At 42.1% G+C, this 24,524-nt stretch overlaps 1 protein-coding gene across 2 annotated transcripts in view; it reads right to left on the bottom strand.

The window, feature by feature from the left end:
* SCN8A (sodium voltage-gated channel alpha subunit 8) overlaps window positions 1-24,524 on the bottom strand; it is a 219,613-nt gene that overhangs the window by 90,748 nt on the left and 104,341 nt on the right. The window contains exons 3-7 of one of the 2 annotated variants that reach the window (XM_037031019.1): window positions 14,309-14,427; window positions 12,373-12,462; window positions 11,613-11,741; window positions 9,733-9,824; window positions 75-296 (exon numbers count right to left, since the gene is read on the bottom strand). In XM_037031019.1, coding sequence (XP_036886914.1) covers window positions 75-296; window positions 9,733-9,824; window positions 11,613-11,741; window positions 12,373-12,462; window positions 14,309-14,427 — 652 coding nt within the window. Of the gene's footprint in view, window positions 1-74; window positions 297-3,221; window positions 3,721-9,732; window positions 9,825-11,612; window positions 11,742-12,372; window positions 12,463-14,308; window positions 14,428-24,524 lie in introns of those variants that run through there. The other variant, XM_037031018.1, reaches the window with a different exon arrangement.

A 24,524-nucleotide genomic window follows, 5' to 3' on the forward strand; every position in this document is an offset into this window, starting at 1 on the left:
CCAGTGACAGCTTCTGACCATGTATACTAGAGACAGATTTCTCTTTCTCCTCTTGCAGAGAAGGGGCCACCTACTTTTATTGTTGATATATTCTTCCCAATCAAAGCCTCTGGTGCCATTTTCAAGATAGCTCTCATTGAAGTTTATGGGCCAGACAACACACTTGTTTCGCAGGTTCCCCATGAACAGCTGCAGCCCGATCAAGGCGAAAACACTCAGGCAGAACACTGTCAGGATCATCACATCCGACAGCTTCTTCACGGACTGAATTAGGGCACCCACAATGGTCTTCAGGCCTGAGGAGATAGAACCCCCAGAATCAGAGTCACCCCACAGCCCTCCCCACCTCCCCCAGGCCCCTTTTAGCTACTGGTTTCTACTCCTCCCCATAGCAACACCCTTAAAACAAGGCCCCTTTATCTTTCACAGCATGGGAATAACAATGGGTCAGCAACATTATCAATTTTCCCAGAAGTATCCATTTTTAAGCCACCACTTTTTAAAAAGAAGAAAAAAGTTCCTTCTCCAACTTGTGGCTTTTCTTCCTGGACGTGCTTTCCTGTCTCTGACTGCTCCTCAGCCCCTGTGGGAGTCGAGCTTCTGCTTGCCTCTGCCCTTCATATTACGTGCTAGTCCCTCTGCCTGGAAGCTCCCTTCATGCCCCTTTTCCTCCAGGTCTAATTCTTATTTATCCTCTGGTCTCAGCTTAAATATCAACTCCCCCAGAAAGCCTTTCCTGACTCTACAACTCTTTTTCCTCTCCCATTATTATTACTATTTTAACAGCACCTCACACTTTCTTCCGTGGCATTTATCGTGGTTATTACTACGTGAGTCTTGCTCACAGCTGTACCTACAGTTCCTAGCCCACAGCAGGTACTCAGTAAATATTAGCGGAATAAACAAACGGAAAATGCAGGAACTGAGGAGGCTTCCAGGTTAGGAAAAGAACTACTGGAAGTTTAAAAGCCAAAAATAAGTGAGAAGGTACAATAATATTTTCCCAAGAGCTCTGGAAATGCCAATGTGTTGAAAGGGTTAATTATCATCAGTTGAGTATTTATGTTTTGTCCTTCCATTTAAAAATACACCTTTCTGCATCATGTATATTCTCTACAACTGACCTTCAGCTGTCCTAGATTAAAAACAAAATAAAAATACATAACCTCTTGGATTTGAGGTTTAAATGCAAGCCACTGGTTCAAATTAGAACCTGCAGGCAGGTTTCCTAGCTGTACTGGTCAGTGACAGGAGACACAGAAGAACATGGCTGTGGGTTCGTGATGTCTGGGTCAACACTGAGTCTACCTGGCTGTCCGGGGCGTTCCCAGACACCAAGGACCCAGAGGACATGGCCAGCACAGCGCTGAGCACTCCCAGGGGCCAATGCACCGGAACGGGCAGGAGGCGGACACGTAGCCTTGACACAGGAGCCTCGAGAGGGATCTCATGTCCCATCTACTTCTGAAGGCAAGAATATTGGGTGGAAATACAAGGGAAATCTCTATCCTGGCTTTGAAGTGTGAGGCTGGGTATATAATTACTAATTTTAACCAAATCATACCACTTACTTATATGACCTGAGCAATACATTTAACCTCCAGGAGTATCAGACTTTTCATTATTAAAATGGAGATAATTATTGTTGAATATCATAGAACTGATTTGAGGATTAAGCATGATTCATATAAGCACTTAACACAGCCCTTGGTACATAATACATGACTCAAACGTTAACCAGTTTTGTCTGAACCTTGGTTTATTCATCTATAAAAGTGTTTATACTACCAACCTCAATGGGTTGTTCTGAGGTTTAAATTAAGATAATAAGTGCACAATATCAATTATATTACCTGGTACTTAACACTTGTCAGCTCTCCCTGCTCAAAGAGATGTGATTGGACTAATGACAATGATGATCTAATGGGTGATATGAACACGACTCTGCTTTTACCAGCAACTACCTAGAATTTTCAAAGCTGAGTCAAATGGAATTTTCTATCTGAGTCCAACAGTAGTGACGGGCCCGGCACAAAGCAGGCACTTAATATATTTTCATCAAAACAGTAAATGAATGAGAAACTTCCTTTTCTCCCCCACAGACATCCTGAAAGGGGTCTAAGAGGAGTTAAGCCAAGAGTTAGACTGGGAGATGCACCATGCGCCAGGCCCTGTGCTTCTCACAGAGCGGGCCGTCCACATTACCACCAGAGAGGTTAGAAGGAGCTTGCCTGGGCTCCAGGGTACAGGGTATTTCTAACCAGATTCCTTTCTCCTCACAGGGCTGTGCAAAAGAGAACAGCAGCCAGGGGACCAGAAAGCAGGAATTCGGGCCCTGGCTCAGCCACAATTTGTGACCCATCATGTTTCAGAAGAAATTTAAAGTCGCCTTTCAGTCTCGTTTTCTCATGCACAGAGTGCGGTTAAACACAGGGATACATGGCAGTGGGCAGTGCAGGAGAAGCTGAAGAGTCTTTTCCAGAAGCTTTTAAAATAGGACAGATGCTTGTCTGAGATTAAGTAGTCAAAATTCCTAATAATCTTCTATCCCTACGGCCCTGGGAAATTGTGTCACACAACAGCACTAGGTTAGAAGGTCGGGGCGGTACAAAACAGAAGGCAGCCACGAGGAAGTAAAACTCGTCCCAGTGTTACAGAACTTATTTCCACACGCTTCTGAGGAACAGAAAGGTCCTTCATTACATTTGGCTGGGTTGGGGCAGGTTTATACAAAGTCAATAATTCAATTCTAGGCTCCTAAAATTATATGGTTTTCACAGTCAAAGGCTGATTTACAAGGAGTAACTGAACAGGTCAGTAAAGAGTGGTGGTAAGGTTTCTTTTCCCAGACTTCGTTATGAAGTGTTTATACAGCTGTTCCTCCGGAATGGTTCAGACAACCTCTCATCCGAACACCAGATGATCTTTTCTTTTTCTATTTTAAATAAATTGAGAAATAAGTTGTAAGCTGCCATTATACAGGTAACAAGTGTATAGTAATGCAAAATAGTCAAACCAAGCTGTTGTCATATAAATAGGTAAATTGGAAAAAACGTACACTTTTAGCTTAAGTCCACTCTGCTTTTCCCAGGTTGGGAGCACCCCCACCCCCACCGACAGTTCCGTCCCAGCCATGTCGTAGGAAATCGCTGGCTCAAACTAGCCCGTTACATAAGGGTGGACACCCAGCAGCCTTGTTGTAGGAAGTGAACGTCTCTTACTAGCTTACAGATGACAGAGCAGATGTCTGACTTAAATTCAGATCCTTTCCTCCAGGACAAGAGACAGTCCAGTAGTCTTTTCATATGGTAGGAATGGTAATATATAAATTTGGGAGCTAAGTGGTAGCCATATTCTGTCATTATAGCAGGGTACGTCTGAGAAGTAAAGGCAGTTAGTATGCTAAGAGATGGAATAAGGAAATAGACACATGGGGAGAAGAGAAAGGAAGACAAAGCACTTCCTGGGATCTGGGGCTTTCTGGATCTACATTCTGGTTTCACTGGCTTCTAAGAGCCCAAAACATTGCAGCCATTAGATTTCTTGATGTTCTCCTGTATCCTACAACCAGAGATGCTCAACTAACATACCGACCATACACAGAACTGTCCCTTCCCTGGGGATGGACCTGAACAGTTGCAGTCTGCTGGCTTAACAGCTCTTCTTCGCAAACCAGACGTCACTACTAAAGAAATCTGTAAACGTGAGTCCAAAAAGGTTAAAAAAAATTAAAATGTGTATTTGGAGATCTAAGACTTAGATCAACTCCTTGAGAGAGATCTTTCAGATTTCAAGAAGTTTAAAGTTGAAACTTAGGGCTGGAAATTATATTCAGCTACTTATACTTCAGAGGGGCTCAGAGTAACAAATCTTAATTAAGCATGAATAAGCACTAAATAACATTAACTATGGCCATCTATCAAGTTTACTCTCCAAGATTCTCATCCAGATCGTTAGGAGAAAACTAGAGGAAAATACAGGAAGAAAAAAGGTGATGTGGCTTAATGTTTGCAGGTCCAGGCTAACACTTGATTACTCAGCAAAAGTAAATATAAATGACCACTGGACTATACACAGCCCTCAGCTAAGACACGTCTTCCTTCCACTGGGGTTGACGGCTGTAAACAACCATGTGTGTAGCCATCAATGCCAGTTTATGGAGTCTACACCATCAATCCATTTCTTAAACTCAAGTCTTGTCAGCAGCTGCTGCCGCGTACCAGTAAATGCAACCAAGTAAAAGTGCTCCCTGCTACCACCAGCACCGGTCAGCCAATGAGGGCAAGAAGCTGCCGGTAGAATTCCCAACAGGATAACGTTCAGGAATGGAGAATGGCACCGCTCTGTCGGTGAAGACCAGCTGTCTTGCTTCTTCCACTGGCTCATAACATCACATACCAGACAGAACAAGCAAGAGACTGAAAACAGATTATCCCAAACAGAGCAGAATGCTCCTTCAAATGACTCCTACACAACAGAGTAGGCAACAGAAGCCACGGGGGGGGGGGGGGGTTGGACAGCAAGAACTCTTGAAAAAGGCTAACATTCACTAGCATGGGGATGTCTGAGCAGAGCCGTGAATACAATTACTATAGATTAAGGAAAGACAACTGGACCGAGGATACAGAAAGGTCAACTACCTGAGAGGAAGTCAGATATTTAATGAATTTTGAGAAGCAGGTGAAGGCCTACAATCTCTCGAGCAAATGAATAAAGTCTGATTATGTGCTACATCCAGGGAAATCAGCCCCGCACACTGGGATCAAAATCTTCCAACATGGTGGTGATGCCAGATTATATATAGATAAAGTAAATTTCTATTTCCTAGTATGTGGCTCAGGTTGAGGAATCTAACTGGTCTGAAGGAACATGAGCTAAAACTCCCACAAAATTAACATTGGAACAGGCCTCAAGAGCAGTGGCAAGCCACACTCACCCCAGAGGTAAGAAAAGTTCCCCAATTCCCAGAGTCTAGTTTGGTCCAGACAAACACTAGGAGTAAAGCCACACGGGTCAACTTTCCTGCTGCAGATTAAATCCCCACAAGGACAGTTCTGTCTTTTTAAAAAAAGACTTTACTTATTTATTTTTAGAGAGAGGGGAAGAGAAGGAGAAAGAGAGGGAGAGAAACATCAGTCAGTTGCCTCTCACATGCCCCGAAATGGGGACCTGGCCTGCAATCCAGGCATGTGCCTGGACCAGGAATTGAACCAGTGACCTTTTGGTTTGCAGGACAATGCCCAACCCACTGAGCCATATCAGTCAGAGCCACAGGATAGTTCTTGAAGATTCTTCAGAGCAACAGTAATTTGGGAGAGGCTTGGAGGCCATAGACTTACTTACTCAAGACTAGATTCAAGTTACAAAGTCTGACAAAAACTGAACCAGCTCTCAAAGGTAGGTCAAGCGGCATCCTGTGAATCTTAGGTTTTTCCACTTAGGACCACTATGTTAAACTTTGGTTAAATTTTAGTTATCTTTTCTGAGAAAGCAATGTGGACAAAGGAGAAATACAAAACCAAGTAGATTAATACGTAGAATATTTTTAAAGAAATAATGAACCTGAATATAGTTTTAAAACACTCTATCCCCCTTCACTAGAAACTGTTGTATTCATACTGCACACATTTAAAGAAAATGCTTTCTTAAGTGCAAATACTGGGGTGGGAAGGAAAAGGCCTGTCGTTCTCCTTGCTTCCTACCTGATCCCACGGGTAAAGAGAGAAAGTAACAGAAATGAAAGCAGAGAAATAAAACAACCCAAGGGAAAAATAATCAGGAAATCTCAACTCTAAAGAGAACAAAATGGTATTGAATCAATGCTGACAAACAGAAAAGACAGTGCTTTGGGGGAACCATTTAAATGATGGAAATGAAAAGGAATTGGTAAGTAAAGTCCTCCTGGCTGGTTTTATTCACACCATTAGGTGATACTACCTAAGAAAAACCCGAGACACCTGCTTTCAGACCAACACCCTACCCACAGCTGGGCCTGGCAGTCTGGTGGCACGCAGTCAAAGCATGCAGAAGATGAAGTTTCTAACCAAGTCACTTCATTTTTGTACCCAGGTTCTAGATAAATACAGAGTGAAAACTAACTTTTAAGACATACAAATTTCTATACAAAATACTTCAATGTCAAGTTGAATCTGGCAAATTACAAATTACAGACCAAAGAAAATTTAGAAGGTACAAAGAGCCAATTCACTCCTAAGCTGTTCCTTCAAGGTCCCCACACAAGGTGAATGCAACAGATCCATGGCTCTCAGAGCCAAAACACATTTCTAGTAAGATATGCTCCAGTCTTTGGTTCAAAGTGTTGATTTAGCCCTGCCTGGTGTGGCTTAGTAGACTGAGTGCCAGCCTGCTAACCACAAGGTCACTGGTTCGACTCCCAGTCAGGGCACATGCCTGGGTTGTGGGCCAGGTCCCCAGTTGGGGGCAGATGAGAGACAACCAATGTATCTCTTGCACATCAATGTTTCTCTCCGTCACTTTCTCTCTCCCTTCCCTTCTCTAAGAATAAATAAAATATTTTTTAAAGAAAATTTTAAAAGGATTTAAATTTCCTTCTGAAGTTTTAGCATAGAGTTTATGTGCACTGTTCTCCAAGTCAAGTCCTCTGAAGCCAAATGGGAACCATGAATGACACATATCCAGGTCTTGAGTTAGCAAGTAAAATGGGTGGGAAGGTGGATTTGACCTTTTCTAAGCTAAAAGGCAGCTCTAAATTACAGCTTCTCTAATACAAAAGGCTGGAGCTCACTGATGCACTGTACTCTCCATTCCTCTGGGAGTCCTAGCAGCCCTGAAACATTCAGAGTATCTACCGAAGATGCTAAGAGGGAGGACAGCATCAGCCTAGGTAAGCTAGGTGAGTGCTTCTAAGAAAGAGAAAACACTCATAAAGGAAGCTGAGGCCCAGGAGAGCTTTGTGAGATCTTATAGGCCCTATGTCTGTTCTGTTGTTGATCTCACTTCTGTTTGTGGCAGCTTTGGCAAGAACCCATATTCAAACTGAGAAGAGGAGACGGTAAAGAGAGCAACAATTTCACTGAAGTCATCCATGACAAAAGTTGGTATGGAAAACAACGGTTTTTACAAAGAGGGAACTGTATCTCAGCTCTGCAGCAGTGGAGCTGAAATGGCTTAGATTTCCGATCAAGAGATGGGCCAGGTCCACTGACTGATGCACTGGTGCCCCCGCCTTGGATGGAGACCTGGGTAACAGGCAGGTGGGAACAGGACCTCAGCCCTCTGTGGGGAAAGCACAATTGGCACGTTCAGATTTTATATGGGATGACAGAAGTCTCTCATGAGGGGGACATCACTTACCAAACAAGAGAGTACTCTGATTTCTCTTACTAACTCTAAGTAGAATGGGGGACAAAAGGAATTCAGAATTAAAAGTCATACTTTAATTCAAGTATTGGTTATGCCACTCACTGACAATGAACTGGTACTGGCTTTATTATTGCCTATAAGTTACTTTCCATCCCAGTTAATCCCCCAAAGCCAGCTCATCTGGGGTGCTTCTTGAAACAGGGATCCAAAATCTATTTCAAACTGTGCAGCTGATGTCTAAATCTTGATACAAACCCTTTCTTTGGGTTTAGGCTTCTTCTTCATAATAATAACTGCAACGACTACAATCACGTGTGGAGTGCGATGGGCCAGGACCTGTGTGTGTGAAGCACCGGAGTACTAAGGATGAACACAGTGACATCAGTCAAGAGCTATCTTGCAGTAGTGCTGTCGTCAGAAGTGAACCATATAGCACAGAGACAGAAGCTAAAAGCTAGACCATAGATAGCAGCTGCTGCCCTAGTTAGTGAATAGAACACAGCTTTCCAATTTAATTCTAGAAGAGAAGTTTTGAGATCACAAGAACATAAAGAGACAGATGCCTTGTGGAGTACACTGGGGGAAGTGAGTGGAAAACACAGCATCATATTTAAAAGGAGGCCAGAGGAGGAAAGAGACGAAAAGAAAAATAAAAGTAAAGACTCGGTGCTCCAGATGCCTTAAAAAACAAGACAAGGCCCCCGCCTAAGGAGTAGACGAGCTGTGTGAGGCTGTCTGGAGGGTGAGCTGGACTTTCTGTCAAATGGGCTTAAAATGACTAGGAACTAAACTTTGCTAAGTCAGAGTTGTAGTTTTTTGCCAAGAAGGACATACTCCAACTGATACCCAAACTCTGGTTGAAAAAGAGCAAGCTGCCATTGCCTAAAATAAAGGAATTCATTTTTAGGAGGGCTCATTACTAGACAAATTCACGGTCCAAATCTATAAATGGAGAAATTGGGGTTTACCTTCCTTGGGGTTCTTGTTAAGCCACATTCTAAGTCTGTCCTCTCTAGGAGTCAACGTTTGTGTTTCCTTCTGACACCTCCTATTTAGATAATGTTAAAAAGGGGGAAAGAGAAATGCTTCTGAGTCAGCCACAAGCGGAAGAACCATGTGCTACCAGGAATGAGATGCCTCTGTTCTTCATGTCCATGTTTTTAAAACGTGCAGTGGGAAGTCTGGTCTGTTCCGTGAAAACCCCCAAACACAACCAAAGTCCAGTCAGCAACAACACAGTCTCAGCTTCTGCCATTTTACTGCCAGTGTGTCCTAGGCCAAGACTAACGAAAATATCTTTCTGACTAGACATCAAGACTGGTCTTAATTAAAAAGACAGTTCAGTATTACCAGGTAGCAAACTGGTCTTTAAAAAGATAGTATCACTATCACTATAGTGATACTGATAGTTCAGTATCACTAGGTAGTAAGGATTTAAACTAAATTAAGGGATCTTAACCTGGGATCCACAGGTGGGCTTCAGGGGGGGTCTGTGAACTTTGATCCGATTCTCAAAAGGATCCAAAACCTTCAAAAGGTTAAGAACTACCTGGGCTAGGTCAACCAGGACCAAAAAAGAAAAAGGAAAACATTTTAAAGAGATTGTAAATCAACTACCTTTCAATCACCCACTGATTCCTTTTTTTCCCTTCTCAAATTTCGGTACGTTGTGTTTGCCCATACCTCAGACAAATTTCATCTTACCTTTGATTTTTTTAAAACAGCACCCGCATAAGCTTTCACTGGGATTATGTTTGAGAATGGTCTCTGAATATATGTATAGTAGATGTCTACTGGTTGTTATTAGTGAAACAGACAACAAAAGAATAATTACCGATAAACAGTAATTTTTCAGGTTCAGTTACCGAACTCAAAAGCTCTTAAATTTGTCTGTAATAATGAGTAGTTAACTGGGTAGGTTTCTGATGTGATTAAATAATTAACACAGTAACAATAAAAGTACAGTTCTTCAAGTAACATTCCATCAGTAAACCATGCAATAGGAAGCCTAGAAATCACAAGCAATGGAATGATGGCCAATGTTAATATTACTGTAATTCCATGAGGCCAGAAAGCAAATGACTTATATTCAAAGAGACACACAGCTTAGCTCTGTGACAATTTTTTCAGATACTGTAACATCCAAGTGATTCTTAAGCACGTGCTTTTTCAAAAGCGTGGATGGAATGGGGGCTGCATGCCTGGCAAGCACCGCCGGAGAAAGTGCCTGAGGACCAAAGGGCCCTCCCAGAGAATGGCTCCCAGTAAAAACATGCACAATGCAAGGCCACGTCATCTGTGCTGACACGGCTTGAGGATGTGGTGGACGAAATGAAAGGAAGGGGGAGAGAAGATGAGGCAGTCAGTCATGTGTTTAAATTTTCTCACCTGGAATTACAGAGATAGTTTTCAAAGCTCGGAGAACCCTGAATGTTCTCAGCGCTGAGACATTGCCCAGGTCCACAAACTCTGTCACATATCTGTAGTAAGGGAGGTCACACACAGACACAAATGACAAACACAGACACAAACACAAACACAAACACCAAAGGAAAAAAACAAAACCACAACAAAACAAAAAGTACAATACGTCACGTCAAGGCCCTAACCCAACACCTAACACCAAACCCGGGCCATCTTACCTGGGATTACCGAAATAGTTTTCAAAGCCCTCAGTACCCTGAAAGTGCGCAGAGCTGAAACATTGCCTAGGTTTACAAACTCTGTTATATACCTGCAGAATCAAACCAAAGTTAACTTGTAATGGTACCGTTGGGCGAGGGTTTGAGAATGGGGGGGAAGAAAGGGTCTTATACACAATTTATGATTTCATTTTTTCCTTGAAAAAAGAAAAGTTTCAAAATATAAACATTTAAGAAACACATTGTTAAAACCTAGGCAAGAAGAATTTAAAAGCATATTTGAAAGAACCGATACAACCAGGAGATTCCTGGGGCTTACTCTCAATCAGCATTGTGATGTGCAGGTTGAAGCAGAATGACTGCTCTTGGGCCATTCACTTTTTTTAATAAAAAGAAAGGCTGGGAAGTTTCGAGGCTTATGTCCCCAAGTTTTGTGAACAATTTCTTAGGAAAAAAAGACAAGTTTTTGTAGCAGGAGTCCCATAAAAACAAATATCCATTAAAATAACTCCTTAGCTGACAAAGGCAAGTGTTTAAATGCCTGTACACATGACTTAGCCAAAAGCTGTATGCATATCTTTGCAGTCACGCCTACGGATGAAGCTTTAGCCTGTGACACACAAAAGTGGGGCTCAGGAAAATCCAAATCATCAGAGCAAATATGACGCTAAATGCCCATTTTATCACCAGCTCTGTGCCAAGCAAGGACACTTAAATTTCAAATGAACACCAATATGTTCATTTTCTTAATGCTGGAAAGCTAGAAATTGCCTTAATATAACAGAAAGTCAAAGTTCCAGTTTCAAATATTCAATGCACATCATTCACTCACATTTTGTAGTTCAAATATGTCATTCTCTCTGATGCTCAGACCCATACGCACACTCAACTTCTTACACGCCTGCATGCAGACACCCAAACCCTTATACAGTCTATACAATACCCTTACCCCTACTGAACCTCCAAGTGCTCTCCCAGCTTGGAAATAAACATAAAAAAGTCTGCTACAACTTGTCTGTCATTAGCTTAGTTTCCCAGAGATCCACTTTCATCGTTACAACAACAGAAATTACCAAGAACAACTAGTATACCAATGAGGAGTTACACTGCTCTCTAGCAATAGTTTGAAGTACTGGTCAGTAATTCTTTAGAAGTAATCAGTTTGGAGACCTTCACTCATGTTTTGGTTCTAAAATGTGCTCTGAAGTCTGCAACAGCTGGCCAGACTCATAAAATTACAAGGAAATGGATTTTCAGTTTAAGGTATACGCCTATGAAATCTCCAGTCTTCACCAAGGCCCCCTAGTGATAAATGTGCAAACCTTGGTCAATGTTATGAGGAGGCAGGAAATATGAGAGCATGCCACTGAGAAATCACCTCCTACTTCCTCCCCAGCTGTAAAGCCTCTGCTTACCTCCTCCCACAGAACCCCACCGTCACCACCTGAACAAAAGGCCCTCACAAGCAAGAACCACAGTCATAAACCCATACAGCCTTACATGGTTACCCACCAGTCCCTCATGCAACTGGCTCACACTCACACTTTCACTGTCACACTAACACCTAGGAGTAAAACTGCCCATATCTGCACCCAGAACACCAACAAAAGTGAGCAGAGAACTTACGCCATCATGATGACGCTGAAATCTAACCAGTTCCATGGATCCCGTAAAAAGGTAAAGCCATCTATGCAGAAACCTCTTGCAATGATTTTCACTAGTGACTCAAACGTATAAATCCCTGTGAACGTGTACCTGGGAAAGAAATGGAGAGCTTAAGGTAACTTCTGAACAGACGAAAACTTTACGTGAATCTTCTAGGATAACACCCCCTGAAGTGTGGCTTCCACCAACAGAAAGGAGACAGAAGGGAAACGGAAAGGGCATGGCCGATGCAGGCAAGTGGAAGTAAGCAGGAGAAAGGGATGCTGCGGAAAGGACAGGCCGAGAACTCCGGAATACTGTTCTGGGTCCTGACAGGTGCTACAGAGAAGTGCCTCTGCACCGCCTTCTTCGAACCGGGGGAGGCAGCCCCAGAGTTGTTCTTAACTGTAGACAAGTCAAAATGAAGGGAACAGTAAGATGGAGAAGAAGGCAGTACTGTCAGGAACTGAGGGCCGAAGGCAGTGATGTGGCAACAAGTAAAAAGCACCGGCTAGCACAGGAAGAGGCGGGGGTGAGGGCAGGAACTTCCGGCGCCTACTCTCCCTTCAGAGTTGGAACTGGCAGTCCCCACACCCCATGTGCACGGACCTCCGCCCCACTCTGTGAAATAAAGAGTAGGCAGAACCGATCATTTCCCTTGACGGATAAACTGTGACAAAGTAAGGTTCAGTGACTAAAAGTGAACCAAACAAGCAGGCAAATAAGCAAACGAGTTACTTACTCCACATTCTTCGACCACTCAGGAGGGTTACTAAAGGTCATGAATACACAGTTGGTCAAAATAGTGCACATGATGATCATGCTAAACACTGTAGAGAAGAGTCAAGGGAGAATACACAAACTTACTTTTTCCCTCAGAAAACAAACATTTCACATTGGGTGCCGTGAGATCGAACTCCACAACCTGAAGGAGGCAAAGCACAGAAGAGGAGGCAAAGAAGAGGCGATGATGGAAACTGGTCGCCGCAGAGTTCCACCATGCGCATCCACACCCCACGGAGAGGTGTGGGTGAGGACAGCAGAAAGTCTCGCTTTCAGAAAGGCTGTCCTCATTCCCTTCCTTCGGGAAAAAACCTTTGCCCCTCTTGCAACTTCCACCTCAAGTGTGGAATAAGCCCCTGAATAAGTTACATTTTAATCAGTATTACTCAGTGCTCATTTATTAAGTTAATTATTTTACAGAACTAATTATTTGAAAAGCTACATGTAATTAATGGTTCACCCCTCCCCTGCCAGTCCTCCAAAGTGCTGAACTGCTCTTGGGGAGCAAGGAAGTAGCCAATGTGTGCTAAATTTACCCACTTTGGAAAACCTGCTGTGGCGTATTGGGTCAGGCTTTCAAAGATGTCCACACCACCATATTCCCGAGAGTTAGGTAATGGGGCAAATTCACGTGATCATTCTGACCATGCCCAGCAATGTTTATGGAGAGTAAACCGCTTTGTTGGCATTGCAGTTTCATCCGTGACCTTTCTTGACTCATTCTGCTCTTGTCTACTGAGAAAAATTAAACTGCTTTAGGTCAGTATGAGTTACTCAGACACAAACTGTCACTTTAACAAGCACAGAAGACATATCTCATTTATTGCTAACTCACTGTCTTTTGCTAATGGCATTCGCTATCTTCATTCTATGAGTGGAGTTTTAAAAAGAAAAAGTACTTCATATAGCTGGATTTTTCCTCAGGGAATAACATGCTCTGGTTAGAAGAGAAGAAACACTCCCTCTCCTGATCCAGTAAAAAGGGAAGACGTCCATTGTGAATTATTTATTTCCTGGTAAACCTTCAGATTTCATAACTTTGTTGCTTATAAGCCAAATTTCACAAATAGGTTGCTCAATTTTTAGAGTGAATAGAATGTGGTGAAAGCTTGGCAAACCAATTTACCAAGTTGCAATTGCTTGTTTCCTCATCCTACTTGGAGAGTACAATACACATCGAGGCATGGGACTAAGTATGTCAAATTAAATACCAACCACGAGAGTTTAAAGTCACCATGCAAAGATGCTACATCCATCACATAATTTTTCATCTATCATATGTTCTCCTATATTAAGAAGATGTGAAACTCAGGCCACGCGAGTGAATTGGGAGTTTTCTGTTTAATGGGAATAAAAATACCAGAAAAGGTTTATAGCCATCATGCAGTCTAAATCTAAACTTCTATACCAGGGAGGCCATTTGCCCCGAGAAACTACCTCAGATGCATTCTAAGCTCACTGTTCGAGAAATCAAAACTATTCAAGGAAGGTCTCTAATTCATTCAACAGCTTGTAATTGATGAAGCAGCTTTCAAAATATTCTGATATTGGACTTTAATACATTAAAAACCTGAATAATCTGCCTCAGGGTGAAATTACCAAAGTCCGAGCACTTTAAAAATAAGATTTTAGTAAAAGGTCACCACTTAATTTGTTCCTCTACATGATACTAACAAAATTTCAAACCCCCACAATATCATCCTAAGAAAAAAGAATTTGCTGATGCCCACAACTCAGGATTTGGTAGATGTTCACTCCTAAACCTCTGACCGGTGGGACAGTCAACTACACTATTGGTAAAATATTTAATATGCAACTCAGTTGTCACAATTTAGAAATATACATCAGTGATCATGCAATTGCCACACTCACTCCACATTTGCAGAAAAGGATATGAATGTATCAAAATTTTAATAGCAATTCTTCTTATCAGGTTAAAAGGACTTAAAATGTACAAGGCAGGCGTGGCACTAAATCTGAAGAGAGTTTTCCCTCTGTTTAATACTACAAAGGTCTGTGGAAAAAGAAAAAGAGAAATTATTAAAGCACTGGCATTAATCACACAAAACAACACTTTTCTAAGAAAAAAATAACTCAAATGTACTTATAAATTTTTACTTTCCACTTGGTTTCTAAGGCAAGAAACCTTGGGGCAATATACCTTTCTTTCCCTAACCTCCACCCACCCCAAGCCCTGTCCTAAATTACATCACAAATTGACGGCACTATTTTAGCAGTTTTACAGAATAAACTCAGTTCTCTAGAGTTCAAAGCAGTTGAACTCTACCTGAGCTATCTATGCTATCTTTGCTCTGGACAAGATACCTAAGTTCTTTAATTTAGGATTCCTTTACTCAACAAATGTTTACTGAGTGCCTACTATGTGACAGGCAATGCCCTAGGTGCTTGAGAAATATCAGTGAACAAGGCTAGCCTGGTTGGGAAGCTTTTATATTCCAAAGGGGAAGTCAGACAATAAATAAAAACATAACAAAATAGTAAATGACATCGAATGTGACATGTTCAATGGAAAAAGGAGGAAGGTCAAGGAAGGGAGATCAAGAACGCCGGGATAAGGAGGTGGGTGAGTGGGGAAGGGACAGGGTTTTTTTTTTAAAGATTTTATTTATTTATCTTTAGAGGGGAAGGGAAGGACAGAGGGAGAGAAATATCAATGTATGGTTGCCTCTTATGCGACCCCTGCTGGGAACTGGCCTGCAACCCAGGCATGTGCCCTGACTGGGAATCGAACTATGATCCTTTGGTACGCAAGCCCGTGCTCCATCCACTGAACTACACCAGCCAGGGCAGAAGTGACAGTTTTAAAGGAGGTGGTCAGGGTAAGCCTACTGAGAAGAGAGACTGGAGCAAAGACTTAAAGGAAGTGAGAAGAGTTCTTCATCTACCAACATTTACCTACCAAGTCTGCTCTGCCTGGCTTTTAAACAGCTTCCATCGTCAGCCTTGCCAAAACCACTCAACCATATTTCCCAGTACAAATCTTCCTGTCCTGCCAAACTGGTTCATGTTCCAGTAATTCATGACTTTGGCCTTTGCACACATACTCATCCTACCCAGAGTACCCTTTCTTGTCTCATGAATTCAATTCGATTAAAATGTTCTTCAGCATTGATTTTGTGTGAGGTATTGTGCTAGGCTCCAGGGTTACAAAATTGAGCAAAACTGTATTTTTAGGAAAGACATATGTGTAAACTAGTAGTTATGATGCAGGGTAAATAACAAAAATATGAATAATGTATGATAAGCAGCAGAAGAGACTTTTCCCCCTTGGGTGGGGAATAAAAGGGAGAAGACTGAGCTGAAGGATGTCCACAAAGGAAGGCAGATAATATTTGGGAGGGGTTTAAAAGGACAGGTAGAGATGAAGAAATATTAATTTGTCAGATGAAGGGGGAAGGAATGGCAAGGAAAGAGGACAGCAGAGTGGACAAAGGCAGGCAGCATACAACTGTGGGTGTTTTCAGGGAACTGACAGGTAAACCCGTGTTGACGGAAGACAAAATAGAGGAGGGAAGCACAGACTGGGAAGCTGAAGAGAGATGCAGGAACCCACTACACCGTGAGCTCCTAAGGAGACAGGCCGGGACACAGCCCTAGCATCTCACTGTGTGGGTGAAACAGCAAATGGTCAAATGCTAGCCATTTTAAATAGTTTAAAAAAATTTTAAGTATACATGAACATATTTTTAAAAAGAAACATAAAACTAAAAGTTCCATCTCATTACCTAAAGATAATCTTTGTTGCTTGTATATCTTTTCAGAAATTTTCTTTGTAAATATAAATGCACAGATATAGCTTTAAAGAGATTTCCTCTCTCTTTCAAATGGAATTGTACTGTAAATATCATTCTAAAACTTATATTAAAAAATGAACCTCCAGGACTTCCTGCCAAGAAGGAGGCATAGGTAGACACACTGTGCCTCCTCGAACAACCAAAAGAAGGACAACAACAAATTTAAAAACAAAAAACGACCAGAACTGACAGAAAATCAAACTGTATGAAAGTCTGACAACCAAGGAGTTAAAGAAGAAACATTCATCTAGACCAGTAGGAGGGGCAGAGTCGGGCGGCCGGGTGGAGAGGACTCGCAGCAAGGTGGCGGTTGGCCAACCGGGCAGTCCCACATTCACAAGCAGATAAACTTGGGGGAACAACTGAGGAGTGTGACAGACCATGCAACCCAGGTTCCAACCCTAGGGAAATAAAGCCTCAAAGCCTCTGACTGAAAACTCCTGTGGGGGTTGAGGTGGCAGCAGCAGCAGAAACTCCCAATCTCGCAGGAGAGTTTGTTGGAGAGACCCACAGTGTCCTAGAATGCACACAAACCCACCCACCCAGGAATCAGCACTAGAAGGGCCCAGTTTGCTTGTGGGTAGTGAAGGGACGGAAATCTAGCAGAGAGAGGAGCAAGCACCATTGTTCCCTCTCAGACCCCACCCCACATACAGCATCACAACCCAGCAACGGGGTTGTCCTGCCCTAGTGAGCACCTAAGGCTCTACCCCTACTAGTAACAGGTGTGTTGAGACACACAAACAATGGCCCAAATGAAAGAACAGATCAAATCTCTAGGAAAAATACTACTAAGCAACAAAGAGATAGCCAACCTATCAGATGCACAGTTCAAAACACTGGTGATCAGAATGCTCCAGGAACTCACTGGGTACTTCAACAGCATAAAAAAGACCAGGCACAATGAAGGTTGCATTGTGCGAAATAAAGAAAAATCTACAGGGAACCAAAAGGGACAAGAAGGGAACCAGTACTCAAATCAATGGTTTGGAGCAGAAGGAAGAAACATTCAATCAGAACAGAATGAAGAAACAAGAATTCAAAAAAATGAGGAGAGGCTTAGGAACCTCCAGGACATCTTTAAACGTTCCAACATCCGAATTATAGGCGCACTAGAAGAAGACGATGACCAAGAAACTGAAAACTTACTTAAAAAAATAACAAAGGACTTCCCCCAAGATGGAGGCATAGGTGGAAACACTGTGCCTTCTCCCACAACCAAGTTTGAATACAACAAAGGTTTGGAGAACAAAGACACAGCCAAAGAACAGAAAATTGAATTATACGGAAGTCCGACAACAACTAACCGTTCAACGGGGATGGTAAGAGGGACGGAGTCAGCAGCGGAGCAGGGTCGGGCAGGACAGATCCCCTAACCCAGACATGCAGGCAGACACACCTACACCTAGGGTGCGGGGCAGACTGACCGAGGTCACACATTCGCGCACTGTGAGACGGACCACGCAGGCCCCAGGGGGCGAGGGCTGACGGCGGTGGCACACTTGCGTGCAGTGGGACGAATTGCGTGGGCCCCAGTGACGGTGGCAGCTGCCGTCCCTGTGGGGGCCGTGGCGGGATGCAGCAGAAGGGACGCAATTGTTCCTCTCTGACCCCGCCCCCACATAAAACGTCACAACCCAGCGACTGAGTTGTCCTGCTCTGGTGAACACCTAGGGCTCCGATCCTGATATGTAACAGGCATGAACATCCCAAAAGATGGCGCAAGAAGAACTCAAAGTCCCAGAGCCAATAACTCTAAGTGACCAACAGATTGCCAGCCTCTCAGAAGCACAGTTCAAGACACTGTTTATCAGGATGCTCACAGAACTGGTTGATTATAGTCACAAATTAGAGGAACATATGAAGGCTAAACTAATTGAAATGAAGGGAGATGTCCAGGAAACCAATAGCGATGGAAAGGAAACTGGGACTCAAATCAATGGAATGGACCAGAAGGAAGAACAAAACATCCAACCAGAAAGGAATGAAGAAATGAGAATTCAAAAAAATGAGGAGAGGCTTAGGAACCTCCAGGACATCTTTAAACGTTCCAACATCCGGATTATAGGGGTACCAGAAGGGGGAAAGAAACAGCCACGAGTGGAAAACTTATTTGAACAAATAATAAAGGAGAACTTCCCCAGTCTGGCAAAGGAAATAGACTTCCAGGAAATCCAGGAAGCTCAGAGAGTCCCAAAGAAGTTGGACCCAAGAAGGAACACACCAAGGCACATCATAATTACATTAGCCAAGACTAAAATGAAGGAGAGAATCCTAGAAGCAGCAAGGGATAAGGGGACAGTCACCTACAAAGGAGTACCCATCAGACTGTCAGCGGATTTCTCAAAAGAGACCTTACAGGCAAGAAGGGGCTGGAAAGAAGTATTCCAAGTCATGAAATCCAAAGACCTACAGCCAAGATTGCTTTATCCAGCAAAACTTTCATTTAGAATGGAAGGACAGATAAAGTGCTTCTCAGATAAGGTCAAGTTCAAGGAGTTCATCATCACCAAGCCCTTATTATATGAAATGCTAAAGGGACTTATATAAGAAAAAGAAGATGAAAAATATGAACAGTGAAAGGACAGCAAACACACAGTTATTAACAACCACACCTAAAACAAAAGCAAACCAAGAGGACAGCTAGATCAGGAGTGGAACCATAGAAATGAAGATCACATGGAGGGTTAGCAACAGGGGAGAGGGAGGAGGAAAAGGGCGGAGAAGGTACAGAAAATAGCATAGACAGTAGGTAGAAAATAGATAGGGGGGAGGGCAAGAATAGTGGGCGAAATAGAGAATCTAAAGAACTTGAGACACATGGTTATAAACTAAGGGGGGGAGAATGGTGGGGGAGGGAGTGTTCGGGTGGAGGGGAATGAAGGGGGGAATAGAACAGCTGTAATGGTATAATCAATAAAATATATTTTTTAAAAAAGGAGAAGTTTCCCAATCTGGCAAAGAAAATAGACTTCCAGGAAGTCTAGGAAGCTCAGAGAGTCCCAAAGAAGCTGGACCCAAGGAGGAACACACCAAGGCATATCATATTTACATTAGCCAAAATTAAAGATAAGGAGAGAATCTTAAAAGCAGCAATGGAAAAGGAGCCACTTACCTACAAGGGGTTCCCATAAGACTATCAGCTGATTTCTCAGAAGAAATTTTACAGGCAAGAAGGGACTAGAAAGAAGTATTTAAAGTCATGAAAGGCAAGGACCTACATCCAAGATTATTCTATCCAGCAAAACTATCATTTAGAATGGAAGGGAAGATAAAGTGCTTCCCTGATAAGGTCAAGTTAAAGGAGTTCATCACCACCCAGCCCTTATTCTATGAAATGTTAAAGGGACTTATCTAAGAAAAAGAAGATAAAAAATACAAACAGTAAAATGACAACAAACTCACACCTATTAACAACCAAACCTAAAAAAAAAAAAAAACCAACTAGTGAACAACTAGAACAGGAACAGAATCACAGAAATGGAGATCACATGGAGAGTTATCAGTGGGCGAGGGGGGAAAAGGTATAGAGAATAAGTAGCATAAATAGTAGGTAGAAAATTGACAGGGGGAAGTTAAGAATGGTAAGGGAAAGGGAGAAGCCAAAAAACTTACATGTAATACCCATGGACATGAACTCTAGAGGGGGAATATGGGTCAAAGGGGTATGCAGGGTGGTGGGGAATAAAGGGGGCAAAATGGGACAACTGTAATGGCATAATCAATAAAAGACATTTTGTAAAAAGGTACTTATCAGTTTGGAGATTCCAAGGGTTTTAGGAGTTGTTTCCAGAAAGTGGGGGTGGGTTGGTGGTGAGGAGGGGAAAAGGTGGGAATGATGGGGGGCAGAGACCAAATATGTATTTCTTATTATGTCACAGCCATGTTTAAAGAGTTCTAATAGGAGTACTAAGGGGAGCTCATGGTGGAAACACCTAAGCAGCCTGAGTGTGTCAGCACCACTTGGAGCAAAGTAGGTATTCGCAAGATGAAGTAACACTGAGTAAAATGTACCAAGCATATGGAAAGGCATGTGCAAAGACTCAGAGGAAACAGAGAGAAAGCTGGATGCTGGTCCTAGAATTTAAAGCAGCTCAGCTTGGCTATAGCAGAATACGGAGGGAGCAGAAACAGATAATCTAAAAAAGGTGATAAGATCCAGATGATAGAAAGCCCAGAACACCTCTCAGGGATCTGCTCTTCATTCCATGAGCAACTGAATGACTTTTTAATGATTTTGCTTTAGATATTCTCTTTATAAAGACTGTCTTTTTATTAAATGTGAAAAATATTTAATAAATATTTATTAAATATTAAATTACATTTTATTAAATATTCAAAAACATCCACAAATCTTTATAGATATAGATAAAGCAAATATCTCTAAATATTAACAATTGTAAACACATGTTACTGAGCTTCTAAGTATACTAATGTTTATTATACTATTGTTTAGGTAACTTTTATGTATGATTTTTTTGTAATAAAAAAATTTAGGGGAAAAAAGAAATAATCCAATCTAAAAATGGGCAAAGGATTTGAATAAACATTTCTACAAAACAGATAATACAAAAAGCAAATAAACATATGAGAAGATGTTCAATATCATTAGTCATTTAGGAAATGCAAATAAAATCACAATGAAATAATACTTCATATCCACTAGGATGGTTATATTTCAAAAAGTGGACAATAACAAGTAATGTCAAGGATATGAAGCACTTACAACCATACACACTACTGATAGGAAAGTGAACTGGTGCAATCACTTTGGAAAAATAGTTTGGCAGTTCCTCAAAAGTTAAACATAGACTCTGGCTGGTGTGGCTCATTGGATTGAATGCCAGCTTGCAAACCAAAGGGTCACAGGTTGGATTCCCAGTCAGGGCACATGCCTGGGTTGCAGGCCAGGTCCCTGGTAGGTGATATGCTAGAGGCAACCACATATTGATGTTTCTGTCCCTCTCCTCCTTCCCTTCCCCTCTCTATAAATAAATAAATAAATAAATATTTTTTAAAGTTAAACATAGAGTTACATATAACTCAGCAGTTCTACTCCTAGCTATATACTGGGGAGAACTGAAAGCAGGTGTCATGAAAGCATTGTTCAGAATACCCCCAAAATGAAAATAACCCAAGTGTCTACCAACTGATAAATGGATAAACCAAATGCAGTATATCCATATAGTGGAATATCATTCAGTCTTAAAAAGGAATGAAATTCTGATGTATGCTACAATATACGCTAAATGAAATAAGCCAGACACCAAAGGACATATATTTTGTGATTCCATTTACCTGAGGTATGTAGAATACAAAAATTCATAGAAACAAAGTAAAAAACAGTTTTCCAGGGGCTAGAGGCAGGGTGAATGGAGTTAATGTTTAAAGGTACGGAGTTTCTTTTTGGGATAATGAAAAAGTTTTGGAAATGAATAGTAGTGATAATTGTACAACATTGTGAACATATTTAATACCAGTGAATTGTGCACCTAAAACGGTTACAATGGTAAGTTTTATGTTATGTGTACTTGTCCAATAGTTGGCCTAAGAAATAATGCCTTAGCAACTGTGCTCTTTTCAGTACTACTCTCCAACACTTCCCCTCTTCCCCACAGAGGAAAGCATTATTTTGAACTTGGACTGAGGTATACCACTTAAAATTTATTTTTTATTTTTTATTTTAAATTTTAATTAATTTATTTAAAGATTTTATTTATTTTTTAGAGAGGGAAAGGGAGGAAGAATGAGAGGGAGAGAAAATTGGTCAGTTGCCTTTCTCACACCCCCTACTGGGGACCCAGCCAACAACCCAGGCATACGGCCTGACCAGGAATTGAACAAGCAACCCTTCAGTTTTCAGACCAGCACTCAACCTACTCACTGAGCCATACCAGCTGGGGTATTTTATTTCCTGGCTGGGAATGTATTATTTCCATTACCCTTATAACCTCCTGAGGTCCCATTTTTCATATGATATATTTTCCAGTATTCTGAGCTCTCCCTTTTCTGAACTCATTATATGCAGAGTTTGTGTCTTTCATCACTCTTCCAGCTTTTATTTATTTTTTCACCTTCCCTCTGCTCCTGAAACTACATGTTAACTTCTCACAGGGTAGAAGCCTACCCCATATTTCATCCCACAGTCCCAACACAACACCCAACTCATGAGCTCCCAATAAACAGTTGCTGGCAGATTTTTAAAAAATTCCTTTCCTCTCATCTTCCATTCTCTCCTTTCTTAATCTGGCGGAGTCATGCCATTCTCTCCCTACCAGAAAAGCAGAGCTGGTATTCAGCCATACACATTCTGGAAACACTCAATGCACCATCCCTAGTTTACTGGTTCTGGTGGGATCTGCTGCTGGGAAAGCCTAATTCTAAAAGCAAAAGGAAAGAGTAGACCTGAGGTCAGGCTACAACAGGTCAAGGGTCAAGCTATGACTTCCATATTCTGGCTTCCCAAAGAAACATGGAACCCAGGACTCTCCCGAAACTCTCTCTCTCTGAAGTACTTGTACTTCTCTGTGTTTCTATAGTAACTCCTTCTATGAAAGGGCCGAGTCTTTTAAATAGCCTCCTCATCCAACCTCATTCTTGTGAAGTATGGGATTATTATCCTCTATACATTTACAAAAGCTCAGGAGAGGGACGCCACCTATCAAAGGTCATGCCGCAAAGAGCAGTGTATCACGCCGATTTTAGAGCCTCCTGACAGCTTCTACTGGGCCAGATTGAGAGGCTATTTACTGGCAATATGATGGAGAATAAAACTGGTGTGGAGGACAAATTCTCTGGTGAAAGAGAAATTTGAGCCCCGGGGATCCACTATAGAAAGCCCAACAATGAAAGAAGCACTGGCCTGTGTCCCTGGACCTAAGAACCACCGAACCTTTGCAAAATCATCAGCCTACCTTACAAGAAAACAGGCAACAAGATTTAAAAAAGTCATCTACTCCGCACCTTCTATTTCTCTTCTTTTTTAGTTTGGTCATGACAGAAAGATAGGTCTAGAAGTACAAATGAGGGTATTTCCTATCATAGAATCAGTGCCGGCATAGAGCAGGTGCTCAATAAGTGCTGCCTGGTTAATGAACAAATACATGCTTGTATGTCTAAGATGAAGAAGAAAGGGAAGACATTAGGAAATTAAAATTGTTGGGCCTTGCCTAAAGAAAAAAAAAACTAGGAGATACCAAGGATTCTGACTAGTACAGTAATAAGTTGGCAAGAAAAGGAACAATGACTTTTAGGGAAGCTAAGAATCTTTGGTGAATTACAAAAACTGTGCTTTTGAGTTCTGGACTTCGGGTCAAGATGGAGGTACAGGTAAACGTGCTTCACGCACCTCCACGGGGAACCACAGAAAAAATTACAACTAGACCTCAAAACAAATAACCCCCAGAACTGGCAGAAAATCAAGCTATATGGAAATCTGACAACCAAGGATTTAAAGAAGCCACATTCACCCAGACAGGTAAGGGCAGAGACGTGAGGAGAGGCCTGGAGGCCCAGTGGCAGAATGGGCAGTCCCACATTCATGTGTGGTAATTAAAAATTGGGAGGGATACCTTGGGAGCGAGCGATCCCAGTCCAGGTCTGACCACACAGCCCAGGGTTCCAGTGCCTGAAGATTTATCCCCATAGCTTCTGGCTGTAAAAACCAGTGGGGGTTGGGGTGGGGGAAGAAACTGCCAGATTTTCAGGAGACTCCTCTTAAAGGGCCCGAAAGGACTTAAAACATATGCAGACCCACCGGCATATGCAGACCCATATGCAGACCTGGTGCTCTGGGATTCAGCACCAGGGCAACAGCTGGAAGGGCACCGGTTGCATGGGGCAAGTGCCAGGCAAACCTCCAGAAGCCAGGCAGCAGCACTGTCCCCTCTCCAAGCCTTCCCCAGTGAAGTGGGTTACCCCAACCTGGTGATTAGCTAAGGGTCCCCCTTACACAATTTACATGAAATGTTAAAGAGACTTACTTAAGCAAAGAAGATCAAAACTATGAATCTTAAAATGGCAACAAATTAAAAACTATCAACAACCGAATCTAAAAAACAAACTAAGCAAACAACCAGAACAGGAACAGAAACATAGTTATGGAGATCATTTGGAGGAAATGGGGGGAAAGGTGTAGGGATTAAGAAGTATAAATTGGTAGGTACATAATAGACAGGGGGATATTAAGAACAGCATAGGAAATGGAAAAGCCAAAGAACTTATATGCATGACCCATGGACATAAACTAAGCGGGGGGGGGGGGGATTGCTGGAAGGAATGGGTACTAGGTGGAGGG

Source organism: Sturnira hondurensis, unplaced genomic scaffold, assembly GCF_014824575.4.
Source record: "Sturnira hondurensis isolate 20B ecotype Veracruz unplaced genomic scaffold, ASM1482457v3 Scaffold0020903, whole genome shotgun sequence".
Classification (NCBI taxonomy): domain Eukaryota; kingdom Metazoa; phylum Chordata; class Mammalia; order Chiroptera; family Phyllostomidae; genus Sturnira; species Sturnira hondurensis.